The sequence below is a fragment of the Hetaerina americana genome, unplaced genomic scaffold, assembly GCF_022747635.1.
Source record: "Hetaerina americana unplaced genomic scaffold, ioHetAmer1.1.p SCAF_19, whole genome shotgun sequence".
In the NCBI taxonomy this organism is placed as follows: domain Eukaryota; kingdom Metazoa; phylum Arthropoda; class Insecta; order Odonata; family Calopterygidae; genus Hetaerina; species Hetaerina americana.
The window spans coordinates 10,011,386-10,033,225 of record NW_027286752.1 but is presented as its reverse complement, the minus strand read 5'-3'; the positions used below and the strand labels follow the sequence as shown (position 1 = coordinate 10,033,225).

Genomic DNA, 21,840 nt, shown 5'->3' with positions numbered 1-21,840 from the left:
ATAAAAATGCTATCATCGATATCATGGCAAAATTGGTGTAAATGTATAGTCGACAAAGAGTATTTGCAAACTTTTTTCAAATACTTAATTTTATGAAAAATTAATTGCAAATACTTATCTATTTTTTGAAAACTAGTTGCAATTTTAAAATACCGCCACATTTTTGCCAAATGTCACGTGTTCTTCAATTTTACTTAGCCTCGCGGATTCCTGGCCAATAGAACGCCCGTATAACCGGTGCAGTGGCTTTGAGGGAATAAATAAAACGATAGTGCTGCTCTCTTTAGTGTGATTTCCTCAAATGCACGACTCTCTCTTCTGATTGGCCAAGAAACAGATGTTTAAATTTGAATTGAAAGTCGTGTGGCAGTTACACCGGATTTAGATACGGCTGGGACTTAGGCTTTGGGGTAAAACTGTTTCATGTTGTGAATTGCGATTTTTTAGAATTTAACAATGGCTACTGTCCGAGAGGCAACTAAAGCAAAGCCCAAGTTGCCCGAAAAATTGACTGAAATCCCAGAAATAATTGTGGATAGTCGGAAACATATCACTTACCAGAGGGGCCGTTTTTTCGGAAAGGTATGTATACTTTTAAATGTTTTTATATGGCTCTTATTTCCCTCTTTTGAAAATTCTGTATCTATTGCTATCACTAATCAATGCTTTTAGGGTGGATTTGCTCGGTGTTATGAAATTACTGACGTTCAATCTAAAAACGTATACGCTGGAAAAATTATATCCAAAAAACTTCTTTCAAAAACTCTACAAAGAGAAAAAGTGACGCAAGAGATTGAGATTCATCGAAGCTTGGGTCATAAAAATATTGTTGGTTTTCATGGCTATTTCGAAGATGCTAATAATGTGTACATTGTGCTGGAGCTGTGCAGGATGAGGGTGAGTTCTTAAACACGAAGTGAATACATTAGTGAACAGGTTTTATTTAAAATCTATCCGTTATTAAAATACTTTCCCTATTTATTAGTCTCTAATGGAACTTCACAAAAGAAGAAAATATCTTTCTGTGCCCGAGGTGCGTTTTTTTCTTCGGCAAATCCTTCATGGGGTTAACTTTCTCCATAATAACAGGATTATACATAGAGACCTCAAGCTTGGTAACTTATTTTTAAATGATAATCTTGAGGTAAAGATAGGAGACTTTGGCTTGGCGACCAGGGTAGCCTACGAAGGACAACGTAAAAAGTGAGTCATTACTGTAATTGTTCACGATTGTTATGAAACGATTAAGATTAAATTGAAAATAGACCCGAATACTGACCTCCTCATTTATTTTAGAACGCTTTGTGGGACGCCAAACTATATAGCTCCAGAAGTACTTTGCAAGAAGGGTCACAGTTATGAAGTTGACACATGGTCAATAGGATGTATTACGTGAGTAATGTGCATCTTTTTCTTTTTATTAGCATGTTTAGTAATTAACCTGCAGAGTTGCATCTATAGAAACCTAACCTCCTGAACATCCATTAAAACCTGAGTTTCGCTCCTAACTCAAAATAACCAGTGATATGCAGGCAATGTTATGAATGCCTTCACATTTTCCCAAGGAAATTCAGTAACTGTGTGATTTTCACTACATCAAACATTTGTTTTCAATGCCACTAAATGTTTAAATGCTGCTTGAATATTATCCATTCAATTCACAGTCACCAATCATGGTGGTTTTGGATGTTGATCAGTCCACCTATTGTTTGAAAGCAAAGAATGGGCTACATTTTTTCCATCATATGCTCCCAATTGTGCATGGTCATTAATTCCTCTCCAATCAGTCCGTTTACAGCATAAATGTACATTGATACCCAACAACCCGAATAACAATTTTTGACACATTTATTTTATCAAATTTTCCTGCTTCTTTAACTCCATGCATATGAGGGAGACCAGTAATTTGCACCGAGGTATTTATGTCCTCTTGCACAATTCTGCCCCAATATAGACTCTTCATTGAGAGACCCATTGAGATTGCCGAAATTGAGGCAATAGTTTGTTTTATATGAAGTAAGGGCCTTGGCATTTTATTCTTCAAATATTGCTTTTGTGAAACTTGTATTTATATTTTTAAACTTTATATTCATTTTTACCTTTACGTGTATATTTGTGATTTTGGCTATCAAGTGATCCTTGTGTTTGAGGGTGATTATGCCTTCGTGTCAATTGACGACTATGATCAATTTTTGTTGTATGCTGTGGGCATGTGTGTTCTGGACTCCCATTTTGGTGTAACATCACAGTGTATATTTCAGTGCATTAATTTTATTGGGACTTGGTTGTCCAGTGGATAGAATTCTGGGCTATCGGCTGGAGGGCTCGGGTTCAATTTTGGGTGATGTGTCTGCACTCATGCTATGTGATTTCTCAGGTACGAGATCATTCTCAGGGACCCCTGGTGGCACTGGGGAAGGAATCTTTCCTACTTTCCCCCTTCTCTACTGATGCGTGAATTTACCTAGCTTAGCACTAGGTGGCCTATCATACGATCCTTCTAGTTAATAGTTGTGGTTTATTGGTTTTGTTTCCTGGGAACCCATTTTTTTTAAGGGTGGCCAACTGTAAATAATTTTCTCTGAGGAGAATGGGGTATTCTGTTATTGCAAACACTTGCATTTTGTAACACTTGGCTGATATAGTCAAAATTAAACTTTTTTGAAGATGGGGAATGCCCAGGTAGATAAATTATATTGACTGGATCATTCTGGGAATTTCTAGATGTTATATTTCATGTGTAATTATGTTGTTTATTACATTTGTGTAACCACATCCATAATCTAGACACAAAAATATATTATAACACCTCTATCTTAAGGGTCTTTCACACATGGAGGATTCTAAAATTTAACAGTTCCTTTTTATGATTTCATGGGCCACCACCAGCTTAGAAATGGAAATGGGACATCCGTCAATGGGGTGAATCTGAGATGATGTACAAATAACATTATATACAAACCTTTCTTAGTTCTCACATATTTTGCTGAAGAAGGTGTAGTAGTCGGCATAAGTTGTGATGGCCTGGCAATAGACATATCTGCTCTCAACATCATGTATTTACTTTTATATGTCAGAAGGGGAAAATATTTATCCTTCAAATTAACTTTCGAAATGTGATGGGAATATTCACAATTGAACTACATGAAATTCTTGCTGGACACTTATGCATTTGGTTGTAGATACATACAAGCATATACTGGAGTGATTTTATGTTATCACATTCGAATGAAGTCATGTATTTAGCTTTAACTCTGTTTCTCATTACCCATTCACTATTGTTTGCATTATCAGTAGTCTTGATGAACATGCTTCAAGAGTTATCATACTACTCACCTTAACACATCTACAAATCACCATAATCCACCCAAAGGTTAGTTTGGTGGGTGATGGTAGAGTTCATGTGATACTAAGCCCAATTGTGTCAAATTGATCCCTTTCTCTGAGCCACCTATGGTTTCCTTTGAAGATCTTGAAAAATCACTCAGGTCTTCTGGTCAGTGGTCTAGCAATCAACCCACTGGATTATCACGCCCCAAAATATGTACATATGTAGCAAAAAATATTTTGCAGTGTTCCATTTGACTATTTCATAATGTTTGGGGTCACCCAGTCCACTTAAACACATGATGCAACTTGTGTGATTGAATAAAATAAAACAAAGTAGACCTAGAAAAATGTAGGTCTGTACTGAGGGTCGTTTCTACAAAGTGAGCCTTTACTAAGGCACAGGTGAGAACGAAAGAAGGATTTCTGTACGAGAGTTGTAAGGCTCTCTTTTTCTAAGGGAGTCTACACGAAGAAAGAAAAGGTCGACCCAGAGTTCCCTTTGTTTTGGCAGCTCGAGCAAAGGAAGTCTTCAATTGCAAAAGGGGTTTTTCTCCACTCTCAGGAGGAAGTAGGCCCAGGGCACACGAGTGTAAAGGCAACCTTAGTTAAGAGACTGAGTGGGTCTAAAATTTGGCCACCTACAACTGGATAAGTCATTAATTGAAAAACTTCTGTCCAAAATATCCCATGTTTATGTTTCCCCAAAAATTGGTCACGTTGGTATTTACTAGTTAATGTCACTGTGTCAATCTAACTGTATGGAATGCGTGAGTGAAGATGTCTTTTGTATTTTTGTACATCTTTGGGTAAAATATGCGAGCTATTTCTTATTAATGTCTCACTAACCACACAGAATATGTGAATAAAGATGTCTTTTCTGTTTTTGTACATCCATAGGTATACACTGCTGGTAGGCAAGCCACCATTTGAAACCAATTCCTTGAATGAAACGTACGACAGAATTAAGCGCTGTGAGTATCACTTACCGAACTCACTTCTGAAATCAGCTGCTCGATTGATTCAAAAAATGCTTCATCCAGAGCCTGCCAAAAGACCAAAAATTGAAGAGGTCTTAATGGATGATTTCTTGGTTCATGGTAAGACATATTAACTTCTCCTGAAAAAAATTCCTTAAAAAGCTCAATAGATTTGGAAATTGAATTATTTCCATGCACTCAAAGTACAATAAAACATTTGCACTATATTCTTATTGTGCTTTGATAATGTTTCACTTTACTCATTCAGTTGATTCACTTGGTCTTTGGTATGTGAGTGACTGGAGACCAGGATGAATACATCTGCAAATATTATAGAATTTGTTGACACTTATCTGCATTGTGCCAGAAAAGAGGAAGGGTGCATGGAAGAGGTTGGCATGAATGAGAGGTCATGGCAGCCAGATATGCCAATATACTCTCATTAGAAGTTTGTTGCCTTTCAACTTAGGGCATTAGTGAAAGAGCATTTACAGGTTGGCAATGAAGGAATGCATAACCATGCGGCAATTACCTTTCTCCATCATTACAAGGAACATATTCAACAGATTAAGGCGAGATGTAGTGGAAGTTCGTCAATATGAGAAACAAATTTGCACTTTTCCTCAGATTTATTCTCCCCACTTGCCTCAAATGGGTATGAGTATGTGATGTATCACATGTTGAATCTTGTCTTGTACATGACGATGGTTTGATAAACTGAAACGCGTTGTACGTTACAAATCAATCTGTGGAAAATGCAAATTTGTTTCTCATAATTACAAGGAAGTTTGTTGTCAAAAAAACCCTTCCACATAAACCTGTCTTTTCCAGTAGTACCAAAAGCTCTGCGATAGCTGTAGATGCATGCACTGAATGTTTATTTATCCTGGATAGTCATTGAGCATTAGTATTTCAGTAATATTTTCCAAACATATTTCTGACATATGTACACAAAAAGTTTATTTAAATATTTGATAATGACTTACCTGCTACATATATTTATATTTTATTGTATATATTGTTTATATTTTATTATATATTTTTTTATCATGTATTATTTATTATATATATCTATATTTATATATATTCAAACACGAAATCCCGCCAAACGGCGAATAAATACTCATATATACAGAAACAGATATAAGGAAAAGGGATAGGAACACATATAAAGGACGAACACAATAGAGGTGGGGAAGGCGGAATCGAACGGATCACAAGAGTAAAAATATTTCCTCAACCGGGACTCGAACACCGGATCTCTCCACTTGCCGGGCGGATGCTCTTAACCACTTGAGCTATCGAGGATAGTCAATTTACCCTGAGATCCGTGGGTCTAATATGTCGCCAAGCGCCCCGATTCTTTCAGCCAAGAGATGGCGTCAGGGGGCTGTTTCACCCACCAAAGGAGAAATAGACAATACACAAGGAAAGGAAAGGACAGAGGGTTAGAATTCATACAACATCATACAGGAAAGGAACAGTGCGTTTCGTGGCACGCATAGCCAGAAGAAAGAGATGAGCCACATTGGCCAAATACACATTCAAACACGAAATCCCGCCAAACGGCGAATAAATACTCATATATACAGAAACAGATATAAGGAAAAGGGATAGGAACACATTCCGCCTTCCCCACCTCTATTGTGTTCGTCCTTTATATGTGTTCCTATCCCTTTTCCTTATATCTGTTTCTGTATATATGAGTATATATTTATATATATATATATACACATAAATATGTATATATATATATACATAAATATGTATATATATTATAATATGATAATATATATACAATAAATATGACATATATATAATAAATATGTATAAAAATGTATGTATATATATATATATATATATATACATACATAAATTTTTTTATTATGTATTATTTATTATATATATATATCTATATTTATATATATATATACACATAAATATGTATATATATATATACACATAAATATGTATATATATATATATATACATAAATATGTATATATATATTTATATACACATACATTCAAACGTGACGACATCCCACCATATGGCGAACAAATATTCATTCTCATGGAAATAGATATAAGGAAAAGGGATAGGAACACAGGTCTCTGGGAAGCTGGTACAATTGAGCTCTCACCAGTTTTGTTCTAAGGAACTATTGATTTTACATATTTGACACAGTATTAATGATTTTCAGCTTGTTTCTTCAATATTTTAGTATTCAAGGCTAACACTTCTTAACTTATGGAAACAAATTTATGGACTCACCAATGCCACTGTATATACTTAAGTTAGTTGTTATTAATGTTTCCTTTATCATTAATTAATAATTGCCTGTCTTTTAGGTTACATTCCAGCACAGTTACCCTTGTCTTGCTTGACGATGGAACCACGGTTTGATACTTTGGACAAGACGCCAGTTATATCAGCCAGAAAACCTCTCATTGAAATGAACACTGAAGGTAAAGATGACATTTTAAGATATGATCCTTATTCTTTCCAATTTATGATGGTTGCCTAAGTTATGTGGTTCATTTAAAAAAATAGAATATTGGTTGGGCTAGAACTTGTATGAATATTATTCAATATTACTGATAGCAGACTGCCTTTCAATTCGACTTGTGACAGTGGCCATTTTTGTTTTTATTGTCTTACAATTTCTGTCCTTAATGTCTTTTAATTGCATTCCACTAATAATATCCGCTAGATATAGGCATAATAAGTTATAATATTTTCCATATAGTGCATTCACAAGGTGAATTATTACGTTTTTTCATCTAACAAGTCAATGAAGTCAACTGTCAATGGAAGAGTATTCATAACCTAGATAAGTGTTCTGAGTCAGTAATTAAGCAAGCAATAGACCTAGTGGCTCTGCTGTGGGCAGAGGCTATCAAGTTACTAATGACAGGATTGTTATATTTTATGCCACCATAGTTTATGATTTAGAGCTACTGTGCTGTAATCATTTTTAAACTTAAAAAATATAGTGGATTTTCTCATTCTAGGTAATCAGTGAATTTTCCATTCATCTTGCTGTTTTCCTTGTTTGAATGAATTCTCAAAGTATATATGCTTTTGTGGTGTGCATTTTGATTAGGCAGTGTATCCTTATTTTTCCAAAATATTGGTTTTTTGTTTCCAAGAAACCCATGCTCTTTCAATTGAGGGTCCATTGTTGATAACTTGGAAAGATGTTTTACTGATCATAATGCTACATTCACACAATAGCTTATACTTTTTTTGTATTATTTCTATAATATATATGTATAATTTTTATAGAAGTTGGTTAGTGGACTTTAATTAAACAGCACTTTAGTTAGTTACTTAAGATAAAGAGCATAGAAATGGGTTTTGAAAGAATAAAGTTGTGACTCGTGGATGAGGAATAATTTCATGGTGGTGAGATGTGGCAGATAAATACCAGACCATCAGGCCACAATACCATTTGCTTGAAAGGTTGTGAGTGACAGCATTTAGGTAAATACCTCCACCTTTAGCTCAACAGGTATCATCTGTATTGTGTGTCACAGCATATGGATCCAATTACTCAATGGAGTTTTTCTGGTGTGTATAGCATTGAGATGTCTCTTTCAGTCAAAACAATGTAGTTTTAAATAAAATGTTCTCTGGCGTCACTTGTTGGAAATTCTTCATATTGACATTAAATTTAAAACACTTCGCTTTTCCACTTAAAAAACTTTTATTTACGACCTAGGTTTCGTAATGGTATAACATCATGATGTTATACCATAACGAAACAAATAACATTTTTTGTTGGCGAACAAATTTTGATGCATCTTCCTTTCTTAATGCAGAATCGCCATGTAAGAGAAAATGTCCTTGCATCAGAGGTAGATACATTGTCTTATAAATTCATTCATCAAAGTCTAGATAATGAGAATCGTGATATGTGGTCTTATGATATTGAGCTGAAGAGACTAAAGGATTTGCATACAAATTATACTGAAGTTGTCCTTCTTTGATCATTTACTGAAGTATATGAAAAATCAACTAGTTCTTCTCAATTTGATTAATTTCTTGTTTACATGGTTGAATGGCTCCGAGAAATGTAGCTACTAAATAGTTATAATCCCTTTGTGTTTGAAATATGTGCTATAGCTATGATTGGCTCTGATTTAATGTTCATACCCACAGATGGCGTGAAGATGGGCAGCCCAAAGGCAAAAACTGGCCACCCTGCTGCCTCCAAAAATAGAGTCATACCGAACACGCCTTATGATCCACGATCACACTGGATTACTTTGCAGCAGCAACTTAATCAAGTACTAAGAAAAAATCCTGGACGAGAAGGCTTTAAGAATATAGGTATAGTATTGAAATGAAACTTCATTTACAATTGTAAGGCTGGCAGTTGTTAAATCAAATTCATGGGGAGGTCATTTCACATTGCTTCTGCTACATTTATAATACACAGTGAGCCTTACTGCCTAGATAACCTTCCCGAGAGGTGGTATGGATGGCTTCCAGGAGCAATAATCATTGCTCTCACCAGAAAAGCTCTCGAGGTCACCTAATGTACAAGCCACATCATATTTGTGGTTGAATGGCAGGGAAATTAAAAATTAAAAGCATAATATTTGAAAATAAATTTGATCGGTGAAGAAAATTTAATAAGGTTACAGATTGTACTTCAGTCAGTAACTTAAATAGTTACTCAATGGTGATGATAATCCAGATATAGTAACTGAGTCTGTTAGCAATTTGACAATTACAATCTATGATATGAAGTCTGTTTTGCCTATAGCGTATTTAGTGTAGGAGCAGACAAGTTTTGAAGATGGATGCAAAACTATTGGAAAATGGAAGGAGATATAAAAAATAGGGTACCTGCTACAAATTTTTTATTGAAAGTCAATTCAGTGGTAAATTTTTGTGCAATATAAAATAGCATTTTACAACTGAATCATATTTTCATTATAATTATATCAATGGGCACAGTAATCTATTCATTGGTGTTGTCACAGTGGCCACAATTTAATGTCAAAACAAAGTGCATTTGGTTTAATCTTACCCAAAGGTGGGGAGGAGGGGAAGAGCTGAGAGAGGCATTGGACGGTGGATGCAAAAACCGATATAAGTGTATACTGCCCTGCTCACGATTTGAAAGATCAATTGGGCAGTCAGTGGGTGGGACCGAGGCAATTATATAAACTTCATACCACATATCAAATGGGACATTTTAAATGAAAAATTTTGAGCTGGAGACTAATTACAATTAGGATCAATATTTCAATTTTACCACTGCACACCTCATATTAGTGAATTTGCAAAATAATGCAAAGTCGTCTTTTATTCATAATATGTTCCTCGAGCTCTTAATAACTCTAACTTTTCATGCCGACAATGTGTAGTAATGGGAAATGCCACGTTTCAAGACCATATCAGGAAACCTTACCTTGTCTATATTGTGTGTATTTCCACCAGAAAACATTGAAATCCAGCACTCTCCTATTTAATACCTTATCTAAATGTGTAAATTCATGTATCAATTTATTTGTTTCAGATGATGCTGAGGATCCTGCTGCCCAGCCAATGGTGTGGGTTAGCAAATGGGTTGATTATTCATATAAATATGGATTTGGCTATCAGCTTTCTGATGACTCAGTTGGTGTGGTTTTCAATGATCACACCAAGTTGGTGGTTTTAGGAAATGGCTCGTAAGTAGTATTTGATTTTTACTCTAATTGTGTATGGTAAAAAAGTATGTTGAAACTGAAAATTAAGACTATTTACTTTAAACTAATTAAGATTTACATGAATACTTCGGAAAGCACATTTCTAGAATACAGACATTAAAATTGTACAAGAAAAGGTATATAAAGCCAGAAACTTGCCTTGTGTGGAGCTTCAAACAAAACACTGTTTATACATTATTGGGTATAAGAATTAATATTACGATTCCAATCATGCTCTATTGGAAATCGTGGAATTCAGGAATCCAGCCCCCTACTATTGTCGATATTGCATTCATTGAATAATTTTATTGCACTGGGTATTACCCAAAATATGCTTTGTATTCATACTTATGATTTGTATGTGTGTCAGAACTTACATGCAGATGAATTACATCTGCATGTAAGTTCTGACGTACATAAAAATCTAATAATATTCCAAAAATTTTGTTGAAATATGTAACGGAAATGAGGATAAGCTGATATACGAGGGTAAGGTGGAAAGTTATCAGCCTGCCAATGAAAGACTGCGATTTTTAGTTAAAATCGATTTTATTTTTCTACATAATCTCCTTTGATTTCAACACTCTTGGCCAAGTGGTCCTCCAACATCACTATTCCTTCATAGAAGAGTGAGAGTCTGGAAGACTGTGAAAATATCCATTTCAGTATCTTCATTGGATGTGAAGGGCTTGCCAGGAACAAATTTCTTCAAGTTTGGGAACAGATGGGAGCCTGAGGGTGCTAAATCAGGGGAATAAGGGGGGATAGCCGTGCAAATCGTACCCTAAATCCTGTAGTTTTCCCATCGCCAATGCACCTTTATGGGCAGATGACAGTAAGTTGTCCTGGTGAAAGGTGATTTTTTTCTTCTTCAAGCTAGACCTCTTGTCGCAAATTTTGGCATCCAGCTGGTCAAGAAGATCGGAGTAATATTTGTCTGTAAATGTTCTGCCTTTTTCAAGGTAAGCAATGAACGGAATCCCTTTCCCTCCGAAAACACACTGGACATGACCTTTCTGGCAGATGCTATCAACTTATCTTGCTTTGGTGCTGAACCACCGGATAGCACCCTCTGCTTAGACTGCTGGTTTTTTTCTGGCATGTAGTGGTTGGACTCATGTCTCATCTGTGGTGACAAATTGCTGCACAAAATCAGTCCTTTCCCCTCTTCAATCAGTCCAATTGCTGTGAAAATTGTTTTCATTGTTTTCGCATATGCTTTTGATGGGCATTCAGCAAATGCGGCACCCACTTTGTGCAGAGCTTTCGTATCCCTAATTCTTAGTGCAAGATATTTCTCGCCCCTTCTTCCGATATCCCCACAAGCTTAGCTATCTCACTCACCTTCACTCGCCTATCGTCCTACGCGATATCCTGCATATTTTCAATGGTTTCCCGTGTGGTTGCAATTTTTGCCTGTCCTTCATGTGGGTCATCTTCAAGGGATGTGTGGCCATGACCAGGAGCAAAGTCCCCGTAGACTTTTGTCAACTCCGGATGAATTTCCATGGGGGTTAATCCATCCAAAAGGAAGAATTTTACGACTGCACGATATTCAAGTCTCTCCATTTTTGAAACCAGATCCCACAGTCAAGGCGAATGATTTTTCACTCTGAAATTGTGGCATTTGAAATGCACATTAGCGGATGACTCCGTTAAAAAGTTACTGTTGCGGTATCTCTCACCGTTTCTTTGGAATCTTTCCATTTAACGTAAGACATCTACTGCAACAATATGTGTAAACAAACTGCTAGAGAGAACAAGTTGAAACTTGTCTTGTGTACTAGTGACACATGCACCCTTGCAGGAATCGTGAATTGTCTCTGATTGGAATGCCATCTCTGTGTCAGGCCGAGAAACCTTCCTTACCATTGCATTTTTCCGAAATGGCATTAATTTATTAGAAGTGCAGAGGGGGAAGGGAGGGAGTCTGCAGGTACAGCGAGGGGGGGGGGGACATGGAAGAGAAGGGTAGGTGGGTATGCCAAACATTATCACCTGCTACTTGGAAATGTTGGAAGGAGAGAGCAGGACAGTGTGGTATTCCATTCTCTGGATCAGTTTTTTCACAACACCTTTCTTTTTTTGCTGTTTCTTGACACTGAGAATGGGCAATGAGAGGTTTGCAAAACATTCCCAGCAATTAAGGTCTTTTAGCAATGGTGTTTAAATTTCAAATCTTTTCCAAGAGGTAGAGCCTCTGTTTGGTCTTCAGAATAAGGAATGTATAGCCAAAAATGATTGATTCCACTGCTGAAGTGCTCAGAAGAATGTTTCTTGTTCTTTCACCCTTTTCTCTGAACTTCCTTCTTACTTGGTCAATATATATTGCCATACAGCTATCGCAATAAGTAGTTGTCGGCAATGTTTTGTACACCTTCCGCTCCCCCACGCTCAGTGTCATGAATCAACTAAGCCGGAAGATGACAGACCCTCACCCCTATGGAATGTCCTCTGCCCCCCCTTTTGTCATATTCAAAACTTTCTGGAGTTGCATTAAATGATATTGAAATTTGTATACTCCCCCTCCTTCCCCAGATATATTAGTGGATTGTATTATGATAGCCTGACAGATATGACATCGATGCAAAAATTGTGGGGAGGATTGGAAAAGCCAAATATTCAAGCTGTGGTGTTAGTATGGTGAGTTGAATCATTGGTTGTTATCAATTAGAAACTCATCTAAGAACTGAAGTTTTGTTTGCTTCGTAATACACATCAATTGACTCCTACCTTGACATTTATGTCAACAACATGATGGCCAAACAATGTGCCCTTGTTTGTCCCTTCATCTCTTTGTTCAGGTTCTCCAGGACCGTGATAAACAATTGTATGATGTAACAAGATTAAAATATCTCAAACTTGACTGCTATGGTATTCAGGAAGACTATAGATCAGCAATAAATCCACACGGTACACTCCTCAAGTTCCCCGTGGTACATGTCCAAATAATTAGGCCAATTTGTGCCCTAGAAAGTGGCTCATGTGCACCCATGTGTAGTGGTTGGCCCATTTTGTGCTGTTGCTTTTCTGGAAAGCAGCAGAATAGGATCCTTCTGTGATTTTTTTCTCTTTGCCATAAGATGAGAAGTTCACCATTTGTACAATATTTTGTTTTCCCCTTCCCTGAGTATTTCTTTTAATCCTTAATTGAATGTTCTCTCTATAATTTCTCAGTGTCCTTGTCAAAAATGTGTCTTTTGGAAATTTCATGTACAAAGTCAACACTCTTAAAAAATGTTTTAACAAGAACATGGAACCCATTCGTTAGTTAATTTTGGTTTGCATTTTTGGCAACCATCATTTGTGCAATTTGATATTGGAGTTTTTCACATCATTTAAGAAGTTTATATGTTCAATAATATTTATATTGACAGCATTTAATATGGTTGTACCATTTTTCAAAATGAATAAAGTATTATTATTGTTTCCATAACAATTGTGCAAGTAGTTGTGCGTCCAACAAGAGGAAATATTTCAGAGCATGAATCACCAATCAGATAGCAGTTCTTGGCCCACTTGTTGAATGATTTCATTGGTTTAGATCCTGGGCCTGCCACTCTGCCCTCCATCATGCACAATTTTCTAAACTTTCCTTCACTCATTACTGTACATCCATCAACTAGTCTAAATAACTCTCAATGAATTAGGCTAGCTAATGATTCTTTTACAAACAAATGATCAAATCATGGTATGCACTTTGTACCTGGCGGAAGCAGCAATTTGTTGTGTTATCTATGCTCATCGACAGACAAAAGACTACTGCATCAAGGGAATTGTGTGTTGGCTACTTCCTCCTTTCAGCTGCGCCTTCTTTTCAGTGGTATTCTGATCCCTACTTGAGGTGCAAACATAGATAATGTAATTGTGTAAGACGATATGAATTAGTAGTAGATAGTTCCAATTATTTTTCTTTCAACTCTGTATTTTCCTTTACAGAAATCTCCACTACATTGATAGGGATAGACAAGAGCATTACTATACAACAAAAGAGTACCCTTCAACTTTAGAAAAGAAGATGAAATTGTTGAACTACTTTTTGCGCTACATGGCTGAGAATTTGCTGAAGGCAGGTGGAGGTGTGGCGCCCACACCATCAGATGACCTTGCCCGACCACCATGGCTGCACGAATGGTTCCGTACTTCACAAGCTGTGGTGATGCACCTCACAAACGGCACTCTCCAGGTAAACACTTCTGTTATTCTTCATTCTGTTTTTTCCTTTGTATTTGCATTGCCTCATGAATTTCATGACATTTTTCTATTGATGCAATTTCAATTTAAGGTATAATTGATGATTACACATTAAGCTAACAATAACATGGAATTGATTTTTTGTATGATATTTTGCAAAGAAATATGCATGATCACTCTTTAATGAATATCCCTATTACATAAGTGAATGACTGTGAACTATTTTTTGCTTCCTCCTGCAATGCCCTATTATCTATGTTGATAAATCATAATCATCCATCATAATTTAAACCTTGCGAAAATAATTCATCACAATTTGATGCTTTGTAAAATATTTCACTCTTTGAGTTTTTCAAACATTTTCCTTATAATAAGATTTGGTATCAATGTTTCAAGCTGATGATCTTTTCTTATTTTCCTGATTAAACATCAGACTTGAGACAATTAATAAAGCTAAGTTCAAACCTGATACAATTGATTTCTGTAAGTTAAAATCAGAATTAACTTTTTAGCTGATGCCCTAGTAAATGTAACTAAATTATTTTTATTCATTCCAAAAATGTTGTCCATTTATCGAAGGAAAAAGAATCATTTTGGAATTGAAGTCTTCTGATGTGAATACTATTTTGTCGTATAATATACCTTAAAACATTGCAAAATTTGGTTCCCAAGTTTTTCTGAGTGTATGTTTTACAACATGAATTAATGAGTTCATAAATACCCAAAAATATTGATTTTTTATTGTTAAATGTATTACTACCAAAGTCTGGTCACCATACAACAGATGTTATACATTTTCTGAGCATTGATGCTCATTATGTGACTTACGAGAATAATACTACCTTGATCAAAAATTTCCCGGAATAACCACCGTGTGGCGCTCCCATCGTTCCGATTTGAGTTCTGTTTTTTTTGTTAAATTGGTACATCTGTTGTTGATATTCCCTTTAAATCTTAGTGTCATAACTTGACATTTGCAAAAGTTACGTAGCCAAGAGTACATCTATCTCTGTGTGTGTTGGCGATTTTTTACAATTTCAGAAATGGATTTAAATTTGCAACAACGAACTTGTATTAAATTTTGCGTAAAAAACGGATTTAGTGGCGCACGGACGTTGGAAATGTTGGAAAAGTGTTTCGGCAACGATTCTCTAAAAAAAACTGTCGTTTACCAGTGGCACGAGCGGTTCAGAAGTGGTCGTGAGTCAATCGAAGATGATGAACGCAGTGGCAGACCATCGACATCGAAAGTCGGTGAAAAAATTGATAAAGTAAAAGAAATGTTGGTCAATAACCGCAAATTAACCATCAGAGAAATAGCGGAGGACTTGAACATTGCCTATGGATCCGCCCAAGACATTGTGGTTAATGATTTGGGTTTCCGTCGTGTAGCAGCAAAAATACCTCAATTTCATGCAAAAAAGAGACCGTGTTGACGTCGCAAAAGACATGATTTGCGAGGCTGAATCCGATCCCACATTCATCAAAAGGATCATTACTGGAGACGAGACGTGGGTTTATGAGTACGACACGCAATCCAGACATCAGGCAAGTGAATGGCGTTCACCAAATGAGCCGAGACCAAAAAAACCACGTCGTTTTCAGTCAAAAAAGAAGGCAATGCTGACGGTTTTCATGGATTACAACGGTGTAGTGCATCATGAATTTTTGCCAGAAGGCCAGACAGTAAACAAAGAGTATTATTTGGGCGTTATGAGACGTTTGCGTGAAGCAATTCGCCGAAAGAGACCAGAAATGTGGGCAGAAAACTCGTGGATTTTGCACCATGATAACGCACCGTCGCACAGTGCTATCATTATTCGTAATTTTTTGACGAGAAATGCAACAAATACCATCCAACAGCCACCGAATTCACCTGATTTGGCTCCCTGTGACTTCTTTCTGTTCAATCGAGTTAAAAAACCATTACGGGGAACGCGTTTTAGCAGCCGAGAGGAAGTAATGGAAAAATCGCAGGAAGCACTGATGGACATACCGAAAACCGAATATAAAAAATGTTTCGAGGATTGGATCAAGCGCTGGCATAAGTGTGTTGCAGTCGATGGGGATTACTTTGAAGGGGACAATATAGATTTAGATGAATAAACTTGTATTTTTAATTTTCTGAATTAATTCCGGGAAATTTTTGATCAAGGTAGTATATTTATTTGTCCAGCAGACCCAGTGTGCAGTATTGAGAATACATGATAGATGTATACGTGTAAGGGCACTTCAATGGGATATAGATCACATTATTTCCAAATAGAAGTACAAATATAGTTATGGCGGGAAACTAATATACACTTAAGCTTTGCATAATTATTCATCTACATACAATAATACTCATCAACCGGATATGAAAATAGATTCCTCTTGAATGGTGAAATTCTTGTCTCATTTTTTAAATGGTTCGGTAGATTGTTAAACAATTTTCTGAACACTGATGTACTCTCACTTTATGTTAGGTTTGCATTATACTTTGGTTTATTCCTAGATCATTTTCAAAAATACTGAATTCTTTCATTTTTCCACAGATAAACTTCCTTGATCATCGGAAAATCATCCTGTGCCCCCTCATGGGAGCGGTCACATGCATTGATGGTGACAGGCAGTGTAGGACGTACAGGTTTTCAGCTATAGAACAACATGGATGTACACCAGGCATGGCTGAATTACTCGAGCTAGCGCTAAAGAAAGTTAATCGACTTCTTGCCATGTAATGTTTTCAGCTTCTACAATTTCATTTTTTTGTTCAATTACCCTCTGTGATTCAGTGGTGGCATAGCAGGGCAGTTTATATGTCGCACAGAGAAGCCTGTATGTCTTTTATAGGATTATGCGGCCTTGAGTCAAGGTGATATTGCACCACGTGTTTTCTATGTTTCATTGTTTTGTTAGGTGATGGAGAAATAACTGATTGATGAGCAGGTATAATTCTGAACAGGGACTTTGATAATTTATAAGTGTACATTGGCATGCTTTTTTACATTATAAAGATGTTTTAGACAAGTTTTATTTCATGACATTTTATCATGCTCATAAATTCTTAATTTCTACTAAAGAAAGCCTTGTCTGAAAGAAAATGAAATTTTGTTTTAGGTCCCTTTTGTGTCATTTTGAACTCAAATGAATATGGTGATGAAATTTTCATCATTGTTAACCATGTCACTTTAGGAAAATACTTGAAAGTTTTTCCTCTCATTTGTTATTTATATTTTTATACCTGTATCTCTTCATTTTTTAGCATATTTTTAGGCATTAGAATTTGTTATTATTAACTTTTTGCAGTGATGAAGTGTTTCAAGAATCATTATACATTCACCAAATGAATATCAAAACATTATAAAATGTAAATTTTCCATTTGATTTGACATGTAACTCCAAGACTAAGATGTATTTAGGTACTTTTTACTATATTTTCATCAGTATTGCATTTCAAATGTTTTTATAAGATAATATTTTTGATGAGTGTGTGTCATCATGGTTTTACCTTACTCAATTATCATAAAAAAACTGGAAATGTAATGTATGTAATCATTCCAAGAATTTGGCTGAACAATCCTTGAAACATGCATCAATACTGTGATAGTTTTTAAGTGTCAGTATTTGAATCCTACAATAAAAAATGCATGGTTGTAACCCTGCAAGATTCAGCATACTGTTGCAGTATGAGATCATCATAGTGCTCGGATGAGAGCATTGGATTTTCAAATTTCAAGTTGTTTCTCTTTCCCAGATTTTGTCCTGGAAAAATCAGGAAAATTGTAAATAAAGATATCTAGTATGTTGTGATTTCTTACTAAGTTCATGTAATTTATCATAATGCATCCAAGTACAACCCTTCCATTAAAAATAAAAGTAGCACAGTATGCCTACAGACACAACTTTACCAGAATATAGTGTTGCCCAGTTTGACCTTACATGACACCACAACTTTTTCACTATTATTCAAGGTGTTGTAAAACAAAGTTGAACCACAGTGCTCATGCGCAATGGCAGTTTGTATTGGTAGTTCTACCAGTAAATATTGTATTGAATAGTTTTTGGTATTTTAAATCTGAATCGCAAGAGTTCTAGTATTTCAAAGTTAGAGGGTTTGTCAAACTTCGAGTGATTAATTCCAGGTAAACCCTTGATTGAATATTTTCTAGACATCACCACTAAAAAAGTGTTTCAAATGAATTTGAGTCCCCCTCTAATTGTAATGCCCTTCTCAGAATTCTCCGGGGCAGTCAACCACTCCTGCCTACAAGCCCTAAACACAGCATGAATTCAGGGGGAAGGGTGTCATTCTTATAAATATTTGCCGCTCAAATCCATCAGGCTCTGGTTAGTGTTCTCTGATAGCCTTTTCCAGTATATCATTTTTTCTTCAGGTATATGAACATGCTTTTCAGTGACTGTAGTGATGAGTTAAATTTGCTCCATTATTTACAGTTCAATTAAGTTTCGAAGATGCCAAAACATTGTAAGCTTTCAGAGCAAATGGAAATTTCAATGTAGAGAATCAAGGATTCAGATAAATCACAAAATTGTGCAGTAACAGCACTTTGATGTGCGGGATTCTTTTGCAATGAATCGGAAGAGTAACCTTAGAGAGAAAATCTGCCAGTTATCACATTGTTCTATGCAAACTAGCCAAGTACATAAATGGATAACCAGTATTTTTTTATCCTCTATGTAAAGACTGAATGTTAGTGACTTAATATGCACCTGATTAGGTGGTAGAAGAGACTTCATAGTCTTCATCTCGCCCCAAAATAAAGACTACTATCTAGACAATATTTTGCCATTCATTCACTTTCTCTGATATTGATGATTTCTTTTTAGAATATGTTAACTAACACGCATGAAAAAATAAGTACTTCCACTTCGAGCTATTTTAATGTTTCCTTTGTGGCAAATCTTATTAATTGGGCTGTTTATTTATGATCCCTGTCAGCACTTTTTCAAGTATGAGGCTTGGATTTTCAATCATCTAGGTTCAATTAAGTTGCCTGAAATATTTGAACATAAGAGAATAGATGGGAGGATATATATTGATTAGAGCATTACCATGAAATCTTCATTGGTCACAAAACATTTATTTTGAGTAATGAAATTTATCTTCCTGATTCAACTGTTTGGTTGCTAATAAGATGCAGACCATATATATTGGTAAGAACATAGTCTGATGCATTTATGCTGGAAGAAGGGTAAGATTTAAAACTGGTATACGTTATTAGTTCTAGTATACATGTCATATTTAGTTAAAGATGTGGGGATTCAATTTTCTTAAATTTCGAGTAGAAAGGTCCGCTCTTGTCTTGAAATAATCTTGCTTCGAGTGATTTGATTAATTATTTGGTGGATTAGGCAATGTGAGAAAATATATTCAGGTATGCCAGCAAGAAGGGAATTCAGGTAAGATAGGGATTTTTTGGCAAGGGGAATACAAAATTGCTTTTACATTAGAAATTATTGCTGGCCAGAAACTCCTTAATTAAATAGAAAGGGAGAGCCTATAAATGTTTGCATTTGAAAAGCAACATTTGGTGAATGTTTTTGAGTCTTATCTCCCCATTTGTTATTGAGCATTGATCCCATTGCATTTGCACGAGTAGGCACACATGATTAGTGAAAGTCATTCTGGGATCTAGTCCAATGAGACTGCACCCTTGAGTTTTTTTAAAAATGCTATATTATTTTTAACGTGAAGCAAATGGCAGGCGTAAGTAGTATATCATATTGCTAAAAATTGAGTTACAAAGAGAGTAAAATTTTTCTCATTTAAAAAATGCGTTGACAACAAAGAATATTATAGACCAATGCCACAGATACTCAAAGTTTGGCATATTAAGCCAGCACAGCGGAACAACAAGGGTTAAAGCTGGTACAGAAACACTTCTGGACAATGTTTTTTCTGATTATAATGAAGCCAACATCAATACTACAGTATTTGACCCAGCGTTATCAGATCATTCTGCAATTGTATCCATGTGCATTAGGAGCAACCTCGGTCAAAAAACCTAAGACGATGTAGGTTCTTTAACGAGTATAATATGAATTATTTTTGTGTCCTGTTGAATCAAGAAGATTGGAAAGACGGATACAGTAGAAGATCTCTGAATGATAACTTTAATGAATATTTCTGTAGATTTAAGTATTACTTCGATTTAGCTTTTCCACTGCAGACAGTGGCACCCAGGAGGGATGACAGCAAAAATTGGGTGAATAATGAAATCCAAAACTTATCTAGGATACTAAAAACTATGTTTTTGCAAATTCAGGCATCAAATGATATGGGGTTGCGACGGCAATATTCTCACCTTAAGAAAGAATATAAGATATTAATCAAGAAAACAAAAAGGGAGTGTAATGACCAAAGGTTTAGGAATGCCTCTAACTATTCTAAAGTAGCTTGGGATATTATCAAAAATAACACCAATATCAACCCCACAGTACTGCCAGATCAAGTTGCTGATGATCATGGGAAAACTATAACAAACCCAATTGAGCTATCTAATGCATTTAACCACACGTTCTTGCACCTTCCCAAGGCAGTCAATCCCACCCAAAGAGAAGCTCCTCAAATAAACTATAAGACATGTAGCTCAATGTACCTTAAACCCTGCTCTGAGAGTGAGCTGTGCTCTTATCTTACCAGGATAGGAAAGAAAAAGTCTGCTGACATAGAGGGAATAACAGGAAAAGTAATTAAAGACTGTGGGTGCTTCATACTAAGACCTTTACTCTCATTAGTAAACCAGTCCCTGGTAGAAGGTGTATATCCTGACTCCTTGAAGATATCCAAGGTGGTCCCAGTATTTAAGAAAAAAGGTGACAGAAATAATCTACAAAACTACAGGCCAGTATCTATAGTACCACAATTTGGCAAATTATTTGAGTATGTGTTCTGTAAAAGGATCATTGACTATCTTGATAGTCAAAACATAATATCACTCGATCAATATGGCTTTCAGCATGGAAAATCAACAGAACTGGCTCTATTTAATGCAATTGACAACGTTGTACAGGAAATAAACAACAAAAATAGGGTAATGGGAATATTTTTTGACATGAGCAGAGCCTTTGATACTGTGGATCATATCATATTACTCAAAATGTGAATCAATAGGCATTAGGGGAATTCCACTAAATTGGCTCAACACATATCTTCGTGGAAGAAAACAGAGAGTAGCCTTCCGGAAAGATGGGACTATCCATTTCTCCTCTATGTTAGAGGTTAAAAAGGGTGTACCACAGGGGTCAGTGTTGGGTCCTTTGCTCTTTCTGATATTCATAAATGATTTACCCAAGACAATTGTAACTCCTAATAAGTGTGTAATGTATGCAGATGATGTAACCATTTTATCAAAAAGTGAAAATGTGAGTGCATTAATGGATACCAGTCAATATGTCAGTTCCAGGAGCCGAGCCAATTTTACATGCTGATGACACTAACGTAATTGTATCAGCACCATCGTTAAACAACTTGACCTTGACAGCAGCTAGAGTTTCCGAACTTCTTTGTGAATGGTGTTCACAAAATTCTCTGAAACTCAACCCTGACAAGTCTGGACTCATATACTTCTCTAATAAAAATAAAGCCCCTGCTTCATTGGCCATTGACCTAGGGGGAACGTGTGTACCTC

General features: G+C 35.9%; 1 protein-coding gene across 1 annotated transcript; it reads left to right on the top strand.

Moving 5' to 3' along the window:
• Nucleotides 1-381: 381 nt before the first annotated feature.
• Nucleotides 382-17,454, top strand: polo (Serine/threonine-protein kinase polo). Its single transcript, XM_071584421.1, has 10 exons — nucleotides 382-582; nucleotides 673-897; nucleotides 986-1,203; nucleotides 1,297-1,392; nucleotides 4,228-4,427; nucleotides 6,659-6,775; nucleotides 8,472-8,642; nucleotides 9,841-9,994; nucleotides 13,952-14,198; nucleotides 16,741-17,454. The coding sequence occupies exons 1-10, from the start codon at nucleotides 457-459 to the stop codon at nucleotides 16,924-16,926; spliced, it is 1,740 nt and encodes a 579-aa protein (XP_071440522.1). The 5' UTR covers nucleotides 382-456; the 3' UTR covers nucleotides 16,927-17,454.
• The last annotated feature ends 4,386 nt before the right edge of the window (nucleotides 17,455-21,840 follow it).